A 20,109-nucleotide genomic window follows, 5' to 3' on the forward strand; every position below is an offset into this window, starting at 1 on the left:
ACGTTTGCATATCACTTGCAAATCATTCGAATTGGGGCGACTTTCGCCTGAATTTTGAGACAAGTGTTATAACCACAGAGTCAACGACCGTACCATCTTGATCAGTGAATGAACACTGATATTGTGTAATATTTTTTTAATTAATTGTGAAATGGTGAAACTATATTATAACACGTAATATTAATATTCGCAATGCTTCGTAGTGTCTCTTTATGGTTTTGGACGAGAGTTATTTTTTAATAAGCTCTATATTACTTATTAGGGTTGTACAAATAATTGAAACATATGATTTAATGGTTCCGATGAATATGAATATAATATTAATATTGGATTCGAAACTTTAATCGAATAAAATATTTTAAATGTTAATTAGAAATTTTGGAATGTTAATTATTAAAATTCGAAATTCGAATTATTTGCCTCGGATTTCGAATTGAATATTAACATTCGATACGATATTCACAATTCAATTTCAAATTATTAAAATTGGAATTATTCATGTAAAGCAAATAAACTAGCAGAAAATAAGGATTTTAAAAACAAAAATGCAGTACATAATTTTCATTTCACTGACACTAAAAATAAGTAAGTCGTCGAGTAAGTTTCCATTGCCTAAAAAATCTTTAAACGGACAAAGAAAAAAGGATAAACAACAATAAAAAAGGATAAAAAGAACAAAAAAAGGATAAACAACTTCTTTGTTAAATGTATTTCAACAGTGGAAACTCGATGTTAAAGGACCTTGACCGTTACAACATCAAGCCGGATATAACAAATGAAAGTTGAATCTCCTAAATATGAGTTATGAAATAGCGTAAAAAGGAACAGTTGTAGAATGCCGCCAATCAAGATGACGATGAAATTTACGTATATCCGTTGAAATGAAAGTGAAAGTAGCCGTAGTATATTGTAGGAGTGTTCTAGGGCGTGGCTGATTTTATATAAAACTACTTGAATGAATTTAATTTTTTATTTATTCGCTAAAAAGTATTAATTAATACATCTATAATTTACCAAAATACCGAAGTGGCCGTTGCCAATCTTTATTTGAAGATGCGTTGCCTACCTTTAATCGGCAGAGGTGAGGAGTCACAGATAATGAATATTTTCCACTACCTAATCTGCATCCCCTTCTCAACGTTTTCTTATAAGGAAATGCCGTATAAGTAAAAGGTTGGAAGGGTAAGAGGACTCATCAGAGGAAACTCGGAATTTCTTCCACTTCACGCCTGTCTTTTTGCGTGGTCTTGCTTTCTAGCCGGCGCATTAGTGCAGCACATGTTGTTGTTGGCCACTAATACAAAAAAGAGTTTCATTCTTGTCCCTACAAATATGTAATTAGAAATGTACGTAGTAATTTTAAATTCAAAGACGAGGGATAATCAAAAACCTTTGATATTCCCATGTTATTAGAAAGAAAGTTAATTTCACTAAAACCTCACACCCGCTAAACAATGGCATGTGAAAAATCCAAGCTATTTCATTGTAACGTTAAGAATTTTATGACTCCCAATTTACTATTATAATAAACGTGATACTTGGTGCGATTATGCAGCTATTATTTGAATCATAAATTACCATATTTTTCATTGTCCGAGCACGTGTGAACTGGCTTTTATTTGAAAGAAAAAAAAAAAAAAAAAAAACTTCAGAATGAATTTTGTAACACGTGTTTGATGCGTGTCGGAGGCCTAATTTCTGTCCACGTTCCCCTCCTACTCTTTTCTTATAAGGAAATGATGGGAAGGCAAAGTGGATTTGATGGAGGAGGGGACGCATAACAAGAGGATTTATCCTCTTTCTGTGCGTCCTCTGTCGATTAAAGGTAGGCAACTCATCTGCAATTGCGGATATTTATGGGCGGTGAACGCTTCGCTTATTAGGCGTATTCAGGTGGCCATTTGTTCATTTGCCACCTTATGATATAAAAATATATACAGGATAACTATAATTATATTGCTGTAAAAATTTTCTTTTTTTAAAGCTGCTTTAAAAGATATTGTATATTTTTGGACAAGAAAAATATGTGATTTATTCAAATAGCACAAATACTGTTTGTCAAAATATAAAGACGTTTCTTGTGAAAAATTTATAAAATAGGTTAACAGGGGTAAGTAACAGATATTAGATAATTATTGGTTAAAGTAGTTCAGAAAAATTATCAAGCCTTAAAAATTCATCTCCAAAGTTATGTTTTTAAGCCGATCAACCACTGATCTAACTTAATAATAAACAATACTTACAACTATTTAAATACTTGCCTAATTTTATAATTCATCTAAACCTGTATTTTCAAATTTGGAATGTCATCTTTGTTTAAAATTAAGAGGTGTGTAAATAATATGTCATTGGCTCTCAAACTTTTGGTCATTATTTTTTTTTTAATGTGGATTTTTTTTTTCGTAGTTTATAGGTAAATTTTTTTTTTAAATCTACAGCAAATTATACAAAAAATTCTTTAGTACAGTGTTTTGTTTTTATTGTTACATTTATTCTTTTCGTTTGTAAACATCATAAAAAGAAGCAAGACGTAATTTTTAAAATTAGTAACCCAGACTGATCAACGGCAACTCTAGGTAACAATAAAATTAGAATAACATCACAACGAAAACTCCTGATTTTAGTCGCTTAGCAACTTATGCAATATAATGTCATTGAGATTCATCGATGACTCATGTCATTTTATTCTTAAGCTATCAAAACCAGTCGTTCGCAACCTGTGTCAAGATCATCCTGAGAAAATTCGATGACGTTCTCAGTGTAAGTACCTCTATGACATCGTATTGGGTAAGTCCTTTAGCGACTAAATTCGCTGGGTTTTGATAAATCAATTAAGTTCAAGTTAAGGTCAATTAGGACCTTAGGAGCGCAGCGCGATATTCTCAACGCGAGGATACAATATTAGTTTACACTGCCTTGTGTACGAAGGAGCTAAGACAACAAGATATTTAATTCCTTCATACATTTTAGAGTGATAAATACATTAGTTCATGTTGCTTTGATTTTTTGAATAAGAATATTTGAATTAAATGAGAACACAATACAGTTTGAGCATCACCGATGAAAAGAATCTAGTAAAGAATTAGTTGAAAGTAAAAATTAAGGTAAGAAAACGAAAGTCCGAGTGAGATCTATGTCGACTGGTTGTCATGACGATGAGATTTGAAAACTCGCACACGCCTCGTCTTTTATAACACGCGGATTAGATGTTTGTGTAATTTCGAGCATAGCTTCAAATATTTGTTCAACTTTATACTTCTTTCTTTCTTGTAGATGATAGATATCAAATACTGTTATTCGTTAAAAAGTCACCTTGTGTATTAACGTAAGTTATTAATAATTCGATTAAAAACAAAATTAACTGTTATTTTGCTTTTTATTCAAGTATTTAAGAATCAAAATGTTGAGAATCCCTTGACATCTATTATCAACCTTGTAAAAATACTTAGTATCGTTCTAACTTAAGACAAACATAAGTTACTTCGATATTGAAACTTGACAATGACCTAGGCACATAAGTCGTCAACGCTGGGTCAGTCAACGCAAGTTCTTATGCAACTTGCAACCAGATGCAACTTACCGTTGTGAAAACGTTAGTAATTTTGAAATACGCTGAAAGAAAAAAATAAGTGTTTTTTTATGTCAAACGGTGGCAAACGAGCAAACGGCCACCTGGATTCGCCGAATAAACGAGGCGACCGTTGCCCATAGACATCCGCAAATGCAGATGCATTGCCTACGTTTAATCAACGGAGAAGAAGACGCGCAGAAAGAGGATATTTCCCCTTCCTATGTCCTCTCTTCCACCGAATACACTTCACCGTCCCATTCTTTCCTAATAAGAAAAGGATGGTAAGGGAAAGAGGACTAAAATAAGGCCTCCTGCACCACACTCATCAGACGGAACGCGGAATTGCTTCAACTTCACACCTGTCTTCTGTGTGGTCGTGGTATTTCACCAGTCGACCCGGCTAATTCGTGTACCCAACAAATATTGTTATTGCGGGATCTACCACTGTTATAGTGATAATATGTAGTTATAAAATTTGTCAACAAGTTAGACTTAATACGTAAACCGTACTTATCTATCGTCGCGTCAAACAAGTGAAATGCCGCAGTTATCATAAATAACTTTTCTCATAAAAAAAAACCCGGTTAACTGCCTTCTATAATAATTTTTAGAGTCATGGAAGAGTAGGTAATAGATGGGAAAAGTCATTTAAAATTCGATTTTTAGTGGAAATATAATATACGATTGTATTTTTGAAAATAAATTTAAGAATTTTTATTTCTTTAGTAGTTAATTTTAATTGTTTAAAGCTTGCATTTGACCTCTTGTATTAAAAAATAATAGTTTTGCTGAATTTAAACGCGATAAAATATACTTAATATTAAATTAAATATATGAAGGAGTATTCTTAACATGCTTTAAGCATAGCTAGTGATTAATGAAGCGTTATTGATTATTGACATGCTTTGAAGCACACTTACAGTACAGTTAATTACTTGAAAGCCGTGGAAAATTAACTTACATATTACTAGATGATTCTAATGTGACTTTAATTTTATAGTTTAAGCTATAAATAGGCAATTAACTAAAGAATTAATTATTGAGAGTTGCCGTGATATTTTTTTTTCAAAATAGTCGAAAAAAATTTAGGAAAGGCTAATTTATTAAATTCCAAAAATAAAAACTATTTGTTTTTTATGATAACTAATTACATGCAATGTATGATTTAACAGTGGTATACGCCAGCAACCTATTTGTTACCTACTTTTTAACCGCATGAATACGTGCTTACTACGCATAATCCCTCTTGAATCAGCAGTAATCTCCAACGACTGAACGTTATAATAGAACTCGGACAATTTTTACTTAATAATTTTTTATTAATTATTTGTATTCTGTTTATTTTAAAATTTACAGCAAATTGTGCGACATGAAAAAAACTAAATAAAATACAACAAAGACGATTATTGTAAATATAATGAATGACCTTTCAAGGCATGTAATAATTAATTCTGATTTAGTTCCGCCAACAATTAAATTAATAATTAATAATTCTGTTAATAAAAATTTTCAAAAAAAAAGGCAATTGGTGCACTTAATTGTTGATTTAATAAAAAAACTAAATACTTCAAAGTAAATTTCAATAATTTTTGCTATATATGTTCTTATCAAAGTCACTGAGCGACAAATGAATTTTCATAAAAGCAAGCCGCTTATATCGAATTCTACACAACATTAACATAAAGTTATACAATTGTTAAACAAGAGTTTTCTATTGATTTTGGTAATGGATGTCACTGGCACTTATGGTTTGTTTTAATAAATAAAGAAAATATCTTCTATGTAAATACATCACTTTCTCAAGCGTAACTACTTAGAAATTAATTTTAATTAGTTTTATTTTTATTCAGTGTTACTTAATGACCTTTGATTAACCTTTGATGTTTTAATACAATGTAATTAACATTAATCTTAACTCCAAACACCAATTTAAATTCTTATATGTGATTAAATAGATATGTTTATATCCATGTATCTAGACAGTGGAAATTATACAACTAATAGCTGTCAGCTACACCGTCCGCGTGGAATTAAAAAAAAAACTTAAGTCTTCACAAGAAGTACATTTTATTTCTATAAATTTTCGTTATATATTGTCCCGTCGTTGCCATGGTGAAGTAGCGCTCATTCGTCGTTAACATACTATAGCAAAAAGTGTCGTGACAACTTTTCGTAAGAGTTTTTTCCGTCTAGTCCCCTTTCACAACGCGCGATAAGGAATTTCGTTCCAAAAACGTAATAAGTAGCCTATGTGTTCTTCAAGACTATGTTCTATATTTATGTCGAATTTCATCGAGATCCGTTGAGCCGTTCTAGAAATACCTTCATACATTCATTCATCCATCCATATAAAAATTCGCATTTATAATATTAGTAAGATGATATTTTATCTGTACATTTTGATTCGTATTCTAAAATTAACTTAAGTTATCAAGTTCAAGTATCGGTATTGATTATCTAATATTACTATCAGATATACAATATTCTTAATAGTAATTTTAGAGTAGCATAAATAATAAACTAAATAAATCTCTAACCCAGCAACAATCAAGATATGATTAAGGATAATAAATAACTTCCCGTCGTCCAAGATTGTAGACACTTTCAAAGAGAAACTATTAAACTACTGAATATAATTTCATTTACTTTGTAATATTCTTGGAACTTAAAAATGGATATATTTTTGTCTTGATATTACAACAAAAATTTAAATGTAATTTGACTATTTCTTAAAATATTCAATTAGTTTAATAATATTTTTTATAACTATGACATACCCGTAACGAATCATACATTATTTAAATTTTTGTCAAATAAAAGAAATGTCCTTTTCTTGTGAATATTTTTACATAACCTTAAAAGTGTAAATTGGAAACTATAGTGAAAAATTACTTGATAAAACTTCTTAAAACGTTTTATAGACATTCCACAAAAACCATCCATCTTTTAATATATTTATAGAAAATATAATAGATAACCGCTAATATTTACAAAGCATACTTATTTGCATAAACATTAGGGTCCAAACTGATTCGAATTTCATCTGTAACCCAGATGGGAGGTTCGTATGGAGCAAATAGACGACTGAGTGGGGGGGAAATGATAAAACTGTATGTCGGCTTCGCCATCTCACCAAACACAGCCGGACATCACTCGATGTCAGAAAAATTAGAAAAGTGAAAATAAAAAATTAATATTTTTTTTTACGAAAATGAAATTCACTCTCGTTCTTGTGATCGCCTTAGGCGCCTTCGCTGCTGCCGAAGAAGATAATACAATGGAAATAGCTTTAAGCTTCGTCAAGGATTGCAAAGGGGATTACCTCTTGTGTGTTAAGGTTCATAATATTTTTTTATTAAAGTGAAAGTGCTCAGTGTTAAACGTGATTTAGTGTCCAGTGAATTTAATCAAACGTTTTTATCTTAAAATTAATTTGTGATCAATTTTAATTAATTAAATAACAAACGATATTAATTAATGAAATAGTGCTGCCTAATTTTTATTGAATATGTAATGTTCAATAAAAATTAGAAAAAATTTTTTTTTCTTCTCAGGAAAAAATGCTGAAAATGGTCGATAATCTGAGGGCGTCTCGTAGAATAACTATAGCTGAAGGTGTCGTCTTGAAAGGAGAACCAGATGTACGATCCCCTAAGAAACTGGACTCCTTACCTGTAGACCCAACCGCCAGAGATGCTGAAGTTAACTACAGACTTATGGACGGTGTCGTCAGCCTGTTCGAAACCCATGCTCTTGAGGTCAAGATGAATCCCGCTGATAAAGAAACCGTTCAAAGGTCCTTGGAAGAAGGTAAATTTCAATTTTTTTCCAAATGAATTTTATTTTTAGGACCAATGTCACTATGACTATATCTAACATCATCGTAATATTGAAAAATGATAACAGATGATAAATAATTCATTAATAATACGTCACATTTAAATTAAGAATCGTAGTTATGGCTACAAAGGTATAGAAAGACCAAAGAATGTATGGATGAATTGTGTGTAAGGGGTTGAATACATATATGACTGCTGATAGAAATGTATGGAGGAGTAGTACATACTGTGCCAATACTCCATAGGCATAAGGACAGGTTGATGATGACGTAAGCATACTTCAATAAAATGTTGAATTATTTTCAGGTCGCGGTAAAGGTGGAAAGAAGGGAGGCGGCGGTATGGGAATCATTGGACTTCTTGCCGCTAAGATGCTCCTCGGAAAACTCTTCATCGTCAAACTGATCGCTCTGAAGGCGTTAGCCACCGCCAAGATCGCTCTGGTCCTTGCCGTCATACTCTTCGTAGCCTGGTGTATGAAACATGACCACACCAAAACGACATATGAAGTTGTGCCACACGCCCACCACCACGAGTCTCATCATCCCGTTCATGTGGAACATCTCTCACATGACGCTGGTCATGGTCACGGCTATAGCTCAGGCTACGGCTCCGACTGGAACAAGAACATTGATGAAGCTCAGAACTTAGCTTACGGCGCGTACTCTCCCCACAGAAAGTAATTACCAAAAAAAAATTGTAACCTCAGTAACCTCTATTGTACAAAGATTTATTTATTTTTAATTTATTTATTTAATTTATTGTTATTAACTTATTGCTCTATATCGTAAATAAATGTTTTTTGAGTTTTACTGTTCGTTTCCTTTCGATTTCTATGGAAATACTTCCGGGGAAAGTATTGATAAATTGAAAGCTCCAATAACACGTAGAGAGCTTTATTTAACAACCAAGTTAGTAGAAAGTTAAAACCATAATATGCGGATATCGAATTCATAATTAACATAATAGTTACTTCGATGGAATTATCTTAAAAATTGATGTCTGTTTTTGTATAGAAATGTTATTAACATTTATAAATTTTCATAATGCCTTTGTCTAAACTAAGCGTGGGTTTCCATGGAAACACCTGTTCTAATAAAGATTGTAATCACTGTTTTCTTTAAGATAATAAAACAGATGACAGCATGTTTTTTGTACATTTGTTTTTGCAGTGGAAATCCACCGTAAAACTTGTAATATTATCTGCTATTGATAGTGAAGTTGCAAAGCATTTGTATTATTGACTCTTTCGTATGATATTTTTAAATTACCAACAGCATTACCTAACGTTTTCACTCTCTCTGATTTGTTTATTAATGTTTGTTCCACATTTAAAAATGAACGATAGTTATTAGAAGATATTCGAGAAATCTCTACGACAGGTTAACGGTCGAATAGACCACGTGCGAGTAGTCAAAGAAACTGGTTTTAAGATATTTAAAGGTTTGACTTTCTATTGATGAAGTTATCTATTGTTTATACCAAATTAATAATTAAATTAAGCACAGACTTAAGTAAAATAGTCTCTATCGAAGGACGACATAATAGTATTTCCTCTAATTAATTTATAATTTTCGAACGCTCTTTTGTTTTTGTAATAGGCGCTCAATAATCTTCATTAAATATTATACTAAACTTAAAATTGAATCTTTCGTATTTTCTACTAAATCTGGCGATATTTTAATTTTAAATTTATTTGAATATTTACGCTCGTTGGCATATTGGAAATATGCGATGAGAAAGTGGCGATAAATTAGAAATTCCGCCTATAACACGTTGTAATCGCTTGATAGACGGCAAAAGTTTCTAACTCCTATACAATACACCGTCCGTTTATCTCTATTAGAACTTTCCATGCTACATCTTAATTAATTAATTGCTAATTTTACTTGTTTCATAAATCGGTAAAATAATTATCACACGTATTCATTTGTTTCGCCTATTTCATACCAAAGAGGTTCGTTAAATTATAGGCGTATATTTAAATTACTTTATTCACTACATTAAAGTGTGTAATTTGTAAATATTTTGCTATATGTCACTCTATTCCTACAACTGCGATAGTTCATTGGTTCACAAATAGAAATTTATTTATTTATAACGTTGAAAATTCTAGATTAATCTTAGATAGAAATTGATAGAGTTATACGTACAGAAACGCTTTCTAAGAAATCCTGTCACATTTGAACATAAGAATATGCTACGTACTGATATATAAAAAAATACAAGTCACGCTAATATAATGAATTTCTAAAAAGTATGAATGAAACACTGATTGCTAGATTACTTTGCAAATGTCGTACAATAATAATAATTATTCAATTAATATTAATAATACACTATCGAAATTACTATTAAATACTGTGATATTAAATTTTTTTGTATTGCATAATTATTTTTCAGAAATATCCAGTATAAGTGGAATGAAAGAACCGTGCTGAGCTTTTTACTGATCTTATAACTGTAATGTAAAATTTACGGCAAACTTTTACGAAAAAGTTTATCATAATTTTTCTCTTATTACACTATAAATTTATTAGATTAAGAAACAGCTAATAATAAAGTAAGACAACATACATATTATTTTAGTAAAATATTTAAAAAAGTTATGAAAAATAAAATAGTACGGCAGTTTTTATTTAATTTACAAAATACGGAAAATTCTAGTGACCTAGTCCTATAAATGCTGTGACAGGAAGCAAGTGCTTAAGTAAGATGACAGTCATTACGTGCAGTAACGACCATCGGAGCGTGAGAGCTTGATTAAGCAGGCCGTATACTTGATTCGAGCTTTCAAATCGATTAAAGCACATCTTACTAATATTACAAATGCATATGGACGGATGTTTGTTTGAAGACGTCTCCGAAACCGCTCAACGGATCTTGATGAAATTTGTCGTTGATTTAGACCGTAGTCGGAAAGAACATATAGACTCCTTATTACGTTTTTTTTTTAATTCCCCGCGGATGGAGTCACGGGCGACACCTAGTACCCAAGAAATAAAGCTTTGAAAGTATTAGTACCTAATAATATCAAGTGAATAATAGTTTTCACTTAGTTAGTATTTATTTATGTGGTGTTTGTATTTTAAATATGTATTCTAAAAATAATAAGCGAATTTTTTATCTTAATTCATAATTACTCAAAGACTGTTAGCTATAGCTGTTGACAACTTTAATAATTTTAGTGACACTTAATAGTGACTTTTTAAATGCTCCCGTTTAAATCTTTTATATGAAATGACATTTAAGTTGGAACTTAGTGGAAAGGTCAAAAGTATGCAAACTATTATTTTTAATATAAAACATGGTTTGTAAATATAATTGGGTATTGGTTTTTCCGGTACAAGGTTAATAGAATGCTGGCAATGTTGCAAAGACATCGTATTGTGAATTACGTCATAGGTTTCTTTTCATGTGATTTTTTATGAACGATTCGATCGTATCGTTCTGATCTATCATGAATATTTGTGACAATCGCTATAGTGTTGTCATCGATAAAACATTTATTAGAATTTGTACAGCGTCACAATTATCGGGCGTAAAGTACACGAAAAAATTCATACTAATTTTGACATAATTTACGTGCTAATTGTAATTATTTCTAACAACTTAATAAGTGGACATGTGCATTTCAGACTTTACGCTCATATCATTAAATTAGAATAGTTATTTAATTAGGCGTAGTTCTATGATTGAACGAAGCTCTATTGGTAAATGTGCTAAAATTGGGTGCTTTATTGGTAATTACAAGTGCAAATTCTATTTCTTATACACTTCTATCTTATAGTCTCTTTTACGTAAAGGTACGCTAGTGTGCACTATTTTTGTAGGTTGAAAGGACAATTTATAAGTCTATAGATTTATTCATTTGCTTTTTTTTATTATGCGTTCTTTTGATTGACATTGTATGCATCTCTAGTTTATAATAAAGACTACTATATTACTATGTACCAGATATGGACGACACTGTTAACGTAATAGGCCAGTGTGCCATTAACACTACATACTTATCGCAACGAAATAAGGAAACACGCATAGTGGTACAAAAACATAAAATTACGATCATTAGCTGACACCTCCGTAATACATAATGATCGTATGCAGGCGTCATAGGGACATTCACCTTTATAAGAGGAAGTAAACAGCAATAGAATAGGATAAAGTAATTAAAGTAAAATAAGAAAAGAAATAAGTTTAAACTTATTAGTAGTTAGTGATTTTAGTACATACAAAAATGTTATCTATGTTTACAAGGCACAAATGACATTGAATAAGCACCTGTAGAATATCATGCGGCAATATTGCGATGGCGACATTGATCTTTTCAAGGCCAAGGCGTGCCGAGTTCAGTGTTACTTACTTCCGGTCGGCGAGATACATATTCTTTGCTCTAACGTTTTTATCAGGCGTTAAATAAACTCTAAAAATAATTGTAATTTGATGTCATCAATAATAAAAAGAAGCTTCATAAATTATGGAAATAAAATTGAAATATAGATAGTTTACTGTATTAACGTTAAGCTTAGTTAGTAACGGGAATTGATAACAAACAGTTGAGACAAGTGTGAACAAGGTAACATATACTATTATTTGAAAAGAGTATATGTTTTTAATCAGGTATTTAGACAGTGGAAATCAAAGTTAAAGACATTTTGTCTACTATCTCGTAGCTTTCCATTTCATTTTCCCTGGGTGGCATTTTGCCGTTAGTATTCGTGATACGTACAATACATTTAATTCTTGTAAAATCGAGCGTCGTATAACAATATAGTATTTTGATTGTAAATTGAGTCATAAATTTTAAAACAATGCCTTAAATGGAATAACAATAGAGCTAACATGAGTTTTATATAAATTCGATTTCTAGTAAAATTACTACACGAGTTTCTGTGTAGAACTAGACTTATGTGTAACGTAGTCAAATTCAATCGCTCCTTCGTACATTATCGGAAGTAAAAATTTTGTGATTTACCTGTTCTAAGTTTCTTTTTAATTTACTTGATAAATACTCATTTCTGTATATATTTGAAAGTAGCTTTAGAAAGTACAACTATAGATTTGTATGTAGATTCTATGTTTATATTTGAAGCGTCGTAATTAATCTTATAATGTTTAAAGTTTCGTCTTCAAAAAATTTCGTTTTAAACATACGATAGTTTACATAGGAGCCGTAGAAATTGTGACTTTAATTTAGCATACAAACGGTATATGGTGATCTTTATATTATTTAAAATATCTTAAAATATCTCTTCGGATGTGTAACTTGGTAAAAAAATGGTTTTTTTTTCTTTTAAATTACATAAGTTAACATGATGAAATGTTGAGCGTGAGCATAATTTACTAATTTTACATACATGGGTTATAAGTTATGTTATCTTTATTTTAAAAGTTTAGGCATTCATCTGAAATTATAAATGAATTCGTCAGTAACTGTTTTCATTTAAGTATGAAGGAGAAAATTAAATACACTTGATAGCTTTTCCCATATTACAATATTGTCTGTTACATCTATTACGGGATTAGTAAGGAATTATAAAAAGTACGTAATAATGTTCATTGAAGTTTATTATTTAACAAATCTTTAATAAATTACACGCATACATACGTACAAACCAAAAAAAGATAACGAATAAAGAAAAATAACTAAAAATCAACAAAAAATAAATAAAAAAAAACATAAATTGGTGGCAACGATTTCTAAAATTATAAAATGAAATATACATATATACTTTATATAACAATAAATATAACTATAAAAGGAATTAAATATTTCGTAATTTAAAAAACAAAAAAATAAATAAACATGAAAATATACGAAATTATAAATGTAACATTTGTACATAAATTTTACATAAACTTGATAAGAAATGTATAAATATTATTTAATATATAACAATACTATGAAGATATATAATATACATAAGTACATACTAAATATTTATAAGTATATATTAAAATAATATCACAAAATTAAAAACACAAAATACTAAAATCCGACATCATACAAATTAAAAATCCTTTTCAGTCAGATTATTACGAAAAACAAAACAAAAAGAAAAACAACATAAAATGACCGAAAAGAAAAACAAAATTAACTAAAAAAAACAACAAAAAAAATCATACACACTCACATCCACACAATAAATTAATCAATAAATAGCTTCGAAAAGTATTTAACAAAAAATAGCTTCGATTTTTTTTTACCCGGAATAAATTATTTGGTTGTATTCTATGGACTATACGCGGAGTATGCTAAGTTACTAGCGTCGTTTTTAGAACGGGACCAACCACCATCCCAACCTCCATGGGGTGGATGTTCCTCGTGAGCAGTGACCCAGGTATGCTCTTCTTGAGCATGCTTCTTGGCGATAAGAGCCTTCACAATGGCGATAACTTTGGCGATAAACGCAATCTTAGCGATAACAGCGAGCTTGAATACGGATGCGGCGATAACTACAAGTGCTAATATAGCGATGGCAACAGCTTTAACCTTGGCTAAGATGGCAAGAGGAATGAGGAGTTTCAACTTCTTCTTGAGCTGCTTCTTCTTCTTTCCACGGCCTTCAGCTGAAATTAGACAGTCAGTTAAAGAAACTATTCTAAAAGAATACAAATTATAGATTAACTGACGCACTCAGTAGCGTCATTTATTAAACGGTGACTATTTTGGATTCAGCAATGGTAAATAAACGACTGAAGTAGTATTCCCTAACCCAAAAGATGACAAAGAATTCTGTAATGTGTTTGAACATTAAATATTTCCCTAAGCTGGTTATTATTGACCTCTAGTTCAAATTACACTTAGACGTGATAAAATGTACGTGAAAGCTTCTCATAATTTTATATGCTGTAATAAAACAATCACTTTCCTTTTAATGGAGACGACATTTGATCTTGTACATTAGTTTTATGTGATAAAGATTTAATTTTATTAGATAAAGATTTTTCTTCAATAACTAACCCAAATATTGACATGATTGATACGATTTTAATGTGTTGTATATATGAAAGTAAAATTACGTTAAAATGTAAATAAGTTTAGTTTTTATTTAAACTTTTGTTAAAAAATTTTGATACTATGCTTTTATGTCCATTTAAAAATATAATTTAATTAGTATGCGTTTATTGTTTCCGATAATGTTCAACGATATCTGTTGAGCCGTCCTGAAGATAATCATAATTAATTATATTTAATAATTAATTGATATTAATTATACTATCCACTCGTCACTAAGATTTTTAGGTGGAGTAGATTTTTTGGGAGCTTATTCTAATTTTGGTTTTTCACTTTAAAAGCTCTTAAACATCCATCTAAACATCCAAACTTGTCATGCGTTAAAAATATTATAAATCAATAACGGAACAAACTGGAATCAGAATTAACGTAGAGTTACACTGTCACGATACTTTTATTAATACGTATTGTGGTCTCAGTTTTGTCAAAGAGAAATAAAGAGATGTCAATTTGTATTAATACAAGTTACAGCAGTGGAGTTCAACTGTTCAGTGTTTTCTTCGAAGTGTCATATCAAAATAACTGTTAAACTAACCAAAAATGAAAAGTAGTTTATAACCACCGGACAAACAACTAACTACAAAGAGAAATTTCACCAGATTTTTTTTTAGTTAACATAATAATATAATTTTTCACATCTCATATATTAAACGAATAACTTTCAGACTATGATTTTTTTATGTTATATATGTTTCTAGAATTCCGTTGCTGTGATACTATGATAAAAATTTGTATTAATGATTGTCACGGGAATGTAATTGTATGGTGAAAACAACATGAGAATATATTAAGTTAATTAAGCCTCAACATTCTCATCTGTTTTTGGAAAGTCTGTTAAAATTTATAATTGCTTGAATTACGCACTGCGTGCTTTGAGAATATTTTTGTGAGAGTGTTTTTGTCTTACCGTAAAATTTCACTGACGAAATACTTATATTAAGATTATTTTCAAGGAGTCCTTGAATTAAAAAAAAATGTTTGATAGAGTCAACTAAAAAAGGAACTTTGTTTTTTTAAAGGACAAACAAAACTTTTAATATATTTTGACCACAATGCACAACCACTACTCTGAAATATTGTTTTATTTATATTACTTTTTTCTATTTATATAATAAATTTAGAGTATATAAAAATATTTTAATATTGCACTAATCTTTTTGAGAAATTAATTTAAAGCACGAGTTTTATTCAAGCTTTATGATTTTTTTTTATAATTGCAAACTGGGAAAAACTAGTTAATTTTTGACGCATAATATATTTTTTTTTGTATAGTTTTCAATAGCTTGCTTACCTTCATCAAGGGACCTGGATTCTTCATCATCGTCATCAGAGCCGTTGAAACTGAGTTCTAAATCACTTTTTGTCAGTAAATCTGTGGCGCTTTCCCAAAGTCTTTCGTTAATCTGTTTGCTTCTCAGTTCAGGATCGGTGGCTAAAGGTTCCAAGCTTCTAGCTTCTTTAGGACCGTTGTTGTAAAGAGTGACTCCTTCAATAATGTTGAGCTTTCTCACTGTGCCGAGCCTCTCGGTAGCTTTTAAAGCTTGTTCCTGTGAAATAATTTAATTATTAATATTTTGTTATTTTACTTTTATTTTTTATAGATTGAAAAATCACTATAGTTTTTTTGAAAATTTAATAATTTATTCGTAGTTAATTATGTTTAATAATTAATTCATATTAATTATACAATTCGTTCGTCACTAAGATTTTTAGTTGGATTAGATTTTTTGGGAGCTTATTCATATTTCGGTTTTTCACTTTAAAAGCTCTTGTTTTTTTAACTGAATAACACTGTTGTAATTTTATTGATCGTCGAATAAGCACGAACACAATATAAACGTAAGTCGCGCAAAGAAAGTGAGGGAATGTCACATGCGAAACCAGTTGGTCCTTTCAACTTCGATCTTAAGAAAACGTTCCTTTATATTTTTAAAACACTGATATTACCTTCAAGCACATATTCAAATCACTGTTCATGCAATTCACAAAGTTTCCTATCACCGATTTCATCACTGAATCTTCTTGAGCCAAAGGCACACATCTTGCTACAGCCACAACACTTAATAATATGATAAACTTCATCTTTTTTTAATTTTTTTATTTAATTTTTGACGTACGTCCTCAAGCGGGGCCGATTGGACAGTGTTCATCGGCAGATTGGTAAGAGTTTTTTATCTAAATTTCCCCCACTATCCCGTTTGGTCACATTAACATTTTAATGTAATTGATGCCATATACAAGACGCAGAAGACATTATGCCATTGTGAGTGACATAGTTATTCTTTCATTAATATTTATTTTATATCTGATATGCGCGCTTTTTCTTTCTTTTATGTAAGGTTTATGCAAAATGTGTGACAACGCTTAGACCTATGCATTTGTTATATATTTATATAACAAATACACTATAATTAAAATTTTTATGTAAAAATGTGATTGTAAAAATTAAAGATTTTTATTTTAATTGGAAGAAATAATTTATTTTTTTAATAAATTAATTTGAGGTACTTTCACATACAAATAAATACAAACATGCACACTAATAAATAATATAACGTTTTCTTCTTCTAATTTACTAGTTGACCAGCGTATGCCAGCGATTGGGCATCATTGACTCTTCTGCTCCATCCACCAGCTGGTTCATAGGAGTACCCTGGATGCTCATCATGATGCTGAGGAGATGCTGCATAGGATACGACTCCTGAATCATGATTATTCTTACTCAGTAACCTCCGGATCAAATTAAAAGCATTGATGGCAAATGCAATCTTTCCAAGGAAGACAGCCTTAACTGCTACGAAAGCGATAATTCCGAGAAAGAGTGGGACGAGTGCTGCCAGTTTGACTTTTAAGAGGAGAAGAAGAGGCAGGAGTTGCTTGATCTTCTTCTTCTTTTTGCCACGAGCTGGAACAATTAATTAATTGTTAAAGGCAAAGATTAAGGTTTTTATTGAGATACTGTCAGAGATAAATATGGAAAAACGTGCTTTCTTGAACATATTCTATTGATTATAATTAGACTTTGACGGATTATTTTATTTGAAATTAATCATCCGTTCATACATATAAATACTAATTATGGAACAAGTAATATTAACTTAACGAGTGCTTAACTTGTGCTTAATAGGAAAAATTGCGATGTAAGACAGTTATTACACTATGATATAAAAATCGATTTTAGTAAATTGTAAGTCTCACCTTCTTCATCAAGATCACGACCTTCAGAATCCTCAGACAAACGTAACTGCAGTACATGATTGTCTAAGAAGTCGCCTACATTATTAACGATTCTCTCCTCCAGTTGTGTTTCTCTCGTCTTAGGATCTTCGACTAAAGGCTCATAGCTTCGAGAACTACGAGCTGAGCCAGTGTTCACTAGACTGATGCCTTCATAGATGTCTAAGCTCTTAGCCACCGCTAATCTTTCTGTTAGTCTGTAAGCTTTTTCCTGAAACAATTGAAAAATACGTTCACAACTTTTCACAATAAACCTACTTAACATGTGTTTAATGTAAAAATAACTTTAATTGTTTAATATTTATGTTAAGTTTACATTTAAATCTGAACTGAGCTTTATAAATTAGGTTTATTGATGCTTTAAAAGACAGAAATGGTTTGAAGAGATTATCTTGATGTACAAGGAATTCTTTAATAGTTCACATGGAACATTAGCAAGTCGTCCCGGCTTTTGTTTTGGTAGATAGACAAACAAAATCCTAGATTATTCAAATTCAGAAGAGCTTTATAATCATGTAAGGATTGAAAAAATCCGTTAAGTAGTTTTTAAGTTATCCGGAAGAAGCAATTGTTTCTCTTTGAAATATGTTTAGAAAAGACGCGTTGCTTTTTTATCCACATCACTGCACTTTAACACGTTAAATCACTTTTCACCTTTAAGCACAATGACGTGTCTCCGTCCACACAATCGGAGACTGCGCCCACTAAGTTTTCCGCGACTCCATTTTCTATAGGACTGGTATACACCGTTGCTAAGAAAGCTACACTCAATGTTATCTTCCACATGATTCCCATTTGTAATGTATTACAAGAAGCAATGTTGAACAGGTTATGGTTTCTTTCAAAAAATGTGATGAATTTTATCCTTTAAACCCCCACTATATGACTGAAGATGACGCAAAGTATGTGTGTTCAGTTTGACGACTTGTGCTAAATGATGGGGCGCGCGTCAAAGTTCTGTACACGTAAGGATAATAAGAAAAATAAATATTGGATGTTAGAAAGCGTTTGCTGACATCCCAATACGAGTTAGCGTTTGTTAAGTGTAAATGAAATGAAAGAAAAAGTGTCATTTACACTTCTCAGGGTCCAGTGAAAACGATTATGTAATATTGGAAATGAAAAATGAAAAGTCTTTATTTTGACTCATAAAAACTGAAACCGAAAAAAAAATAGAAAAATACTTGTTCACTTTGGCATAAACGTTTTCTATTTTTATATATATAGCCAATTTTAATACGTCGTATAGGAGGTCATAATAGTCAACACGAAGAAACCGGAAAGGATAGTGTCGTATGGCCTCGATTGACTTTCCGTAGTCACATTTCTTTCTGGCCATTTCTTGATTTGAATTTGTTTTCGTTTTCATTCAATAATATTTTGCTCATACAGCAATTATTAAAACTAAGATTTTTTTTTTACTTTTTAATTTATTTATTTTTAATTGTTAAACTATCAACATTTTAATTTCAAATCCATTAAAATAAATATTAGAAAATAACGTTACATCTAAATATCGTTTAAGAGGCTTTCAGATTATTTTTATTAATTAATCAATTCATTTAATATTCACATAGAAACCACATGGTTATATAAAAGTGGAAATATAATTTGAATAGAAAGAGATATTAGTTACCTCAGATTGGTAATGGATTATACGGATTATTTTGTCTGTAATTACATCGTATTTGGTATGTGTGTGTGAGTATGTGAATGGGTGTGTATGGCTATTGATTTATGTATTTTAAGTGAAAGTGGTATGGCTGGTATAAAACAAGTTAGCTACTTCCTATCTACCTTTAAAAGTACTTAATAAAAATGAATATGTTGAGGAAAAGATATTTTAACTTAAAAATCTATTTTGAAGCCTAGTAGAGCCTGAACAACTGTGATCGGTGAATTGAAATTCCATTCGTACACTTCCCCTAAATTCCAAAAGGTCACAGTTAAATTCGAATGACATTCAAGGGTTTATTTTTTTTTTCATTAAGAAATTATGTTTTTTTTTTTTGTTTAAAATTACTGCAACAACTGATTTGAAATCAAGATTTATCCACATTACTAATAATAAAGTTGTAAAACAGCTAAGATAACTCAGAGAAAATATCAAATTTGTACGTTGCGTATTTATTTTTCGTTCTTACCGTGTTTAATATATGTGTGGCTTAAATTTTGGCTTTTGTCGAATTACTCTATCCATTTAAACATTGTAATTTATCTATACATAAATATATCAATAAAATTGGAATGTATGTATGTAATGTCGAACACATCATGTATTTAGGTTGCTGGCCAATTTTTTTTAATTTTCCTCTTTATGCCTGTGCGTCTGTATGTCTGTCCGCTGATCTGCGCTGACGAAGTCGTAGGCGACCGCTAGTCTCAATATATTTTGCTACTATTATATTATCTTAACTATAATATTAACTTGTACTTTAACGTTT

The 20,109-nt window shown here is 30.5% G+C and overlaps 3 protein-coding genes across 3 annotated transcripts; 1 reads left to right on the forward strand and 2 right to left on the reverse strand.

Annotated features, from left to right (window-relative positions):
* Positions 1 to 6,716: 6,716 nt before the first annotated feature.
* Positions 6,717 to 8,133, forward strand: LOC106708387. The gene is made up of 3 exons (XM_014499882.2): positions 6,717 to 6,908; positions 7,126 to 7,381; positions 7,717 to 8,133. The coding sequence occupies exons 1-3, from the start codon at positions 6,783 to 6,785 to the stop codon at positions 8,091 to 8,093; spliced, it is 759 nt and encodes a 252-aa protein (XP_014355368.2). The 5' UTR covers positions 6,717 to 6,782; the 3' UTR covers positions 8,094 to 8,133.
* A 5,456-nt stretch (positions 8,134 to 13,589) lies between these two features.
* LOC106708245 lies at positions 13,590 to 16,583 on the reverse strand. Its single transcript, XM_014499728.2, has 3 exons — positions 16,376 to 16,583; positions 15,720 to 15,975; positions 13,590 to 13,980 (listed from the first exon to the last, which is right to left on the reverse strand). The coding sequence occupies exons 1-3, from the start codon at positions 16,508 to 16,510 to the stop codon at positions 13,643 to 13,645; spliced, it is 729 nt and encodes a 242-aa protein (XP_014355214.2). The 5' UTR covers positions 16,511 to 16,583; the 3' UTR covers positions 13,590 to 13,642.
* A 351-nt stretch (positions 16,584 to 16,934) lies between these two features.
* LOC106708237 lies at positions 16,935 to 18,515 on the reverse strand. The gene is made up of 3 exons (XM_014499718.2): positions 18,320 to 18,515; positions 17,627 to 17,876; positions 16,935 to 17,333 (listed from the first exon to the last, which is right to left on the reverse strand). The coding sequence occupies exons 1-3, from the start codon at positions 18,458 to 18,460 to the stop codon at positions 16,996 to 16,998; spliced, it is 729 nt and encodes a 242-aa protein (XP_014355204.2). The 5' UTR covers positions 18,461 to 18,515; the 3' UTR covers positions 16,935 to 16,995.
* Positions 18,516 to 20,109: the final 1,594 nt, after the last annotated feature.

This window comes from Papilio machaon, chromosome 24, assembly GCF_912999745.1.
Source record: "Papilio machaon chromosome 24, ilPapMach1.1, whole genome shotgun sequence".
Taxonomy (NCBI): Eukaryota; Metazoa; Arthropoda; class Insecta; order Lepidoptera; family Papilionidae; genus Papilio; species Papilio machaon.

What these genes read in the sequence shown, in the direction of transcription:
- LOC106708237 (XM_014499718.2), bottom strand. Translation starts at nt 18,460, where the DNA reads ATGGGAATCATGTGGAAGATAACATTGAGTGTAGCTTTCTTAGCAACG. An exon ending in ACACGTCATTGTGCTTAAAG is followed by an intron (nt 17,877 to 18,319) that starts GTGAAAAGTGAT and finishes CAATTGTTTCAG; the next exon opens with GAAAAAGCTTACAGACTAAC. An exon ending in TCGTGATCTTGATGAAGAAG is followed by an intron (nt 17,334 to 17,626) that starts GTGAGACTTACA and finishes TAATTGTTCCAG; the next exon opens with CTCGTGGCAAAAAGAAGAAG.
- LOC106708387 (XM_014499882.2), top strand. Translation starts at nt 6,783, where the DNA reads ATGAAATTCACTCTCGTTCTTGTGATCGCCTTAGGCGCCTTCGCTGCT. An exon ending in ATTACCTCTTGTGTGTTAAG is followed by an intron (nt 6,909 to 7,125) that starts GTTCATAATATT and finishes TTTTCTTCTCAG; the next exon opens with GAAAAAATGCTGAAAATGGT. An exon ending in TCAAAGGTCCTTGGAAGAAG is followed by an intron (nt 7,382 to 7,716) that starts GTAAATTTCAAT and finishes AATTATTTTCAG; the next exon opens with GTCGCGGTAAAGGTGGAAAG.
- LOC106708245 (XM_014499728.2), bottom strand. Translation starts at nt 16,510, where the DNA reads ATGAAGTTTATCATATTATTAAGTGTTGTGGCTGTAGCAAGATGTGTG. An exon ending in ATTTGAATATGTGCTTGAAG is followed by an intron (nt 15,976 to 16,375) that starts GTAATATCAGTG and finishes ATTATTTCACAG; the next exon opens with GAACAAGCTTTAAAAGCTAC. An exon ending in ATCCAGGTCCCTTGATGAAG is followed by an intron (nt 13,981 to 15,719) that starts GTAAGCAAGCTA and finishes GTCTAATTTCAG; the next exon opens with CTGAAGGCCGTGGAAAGAAG.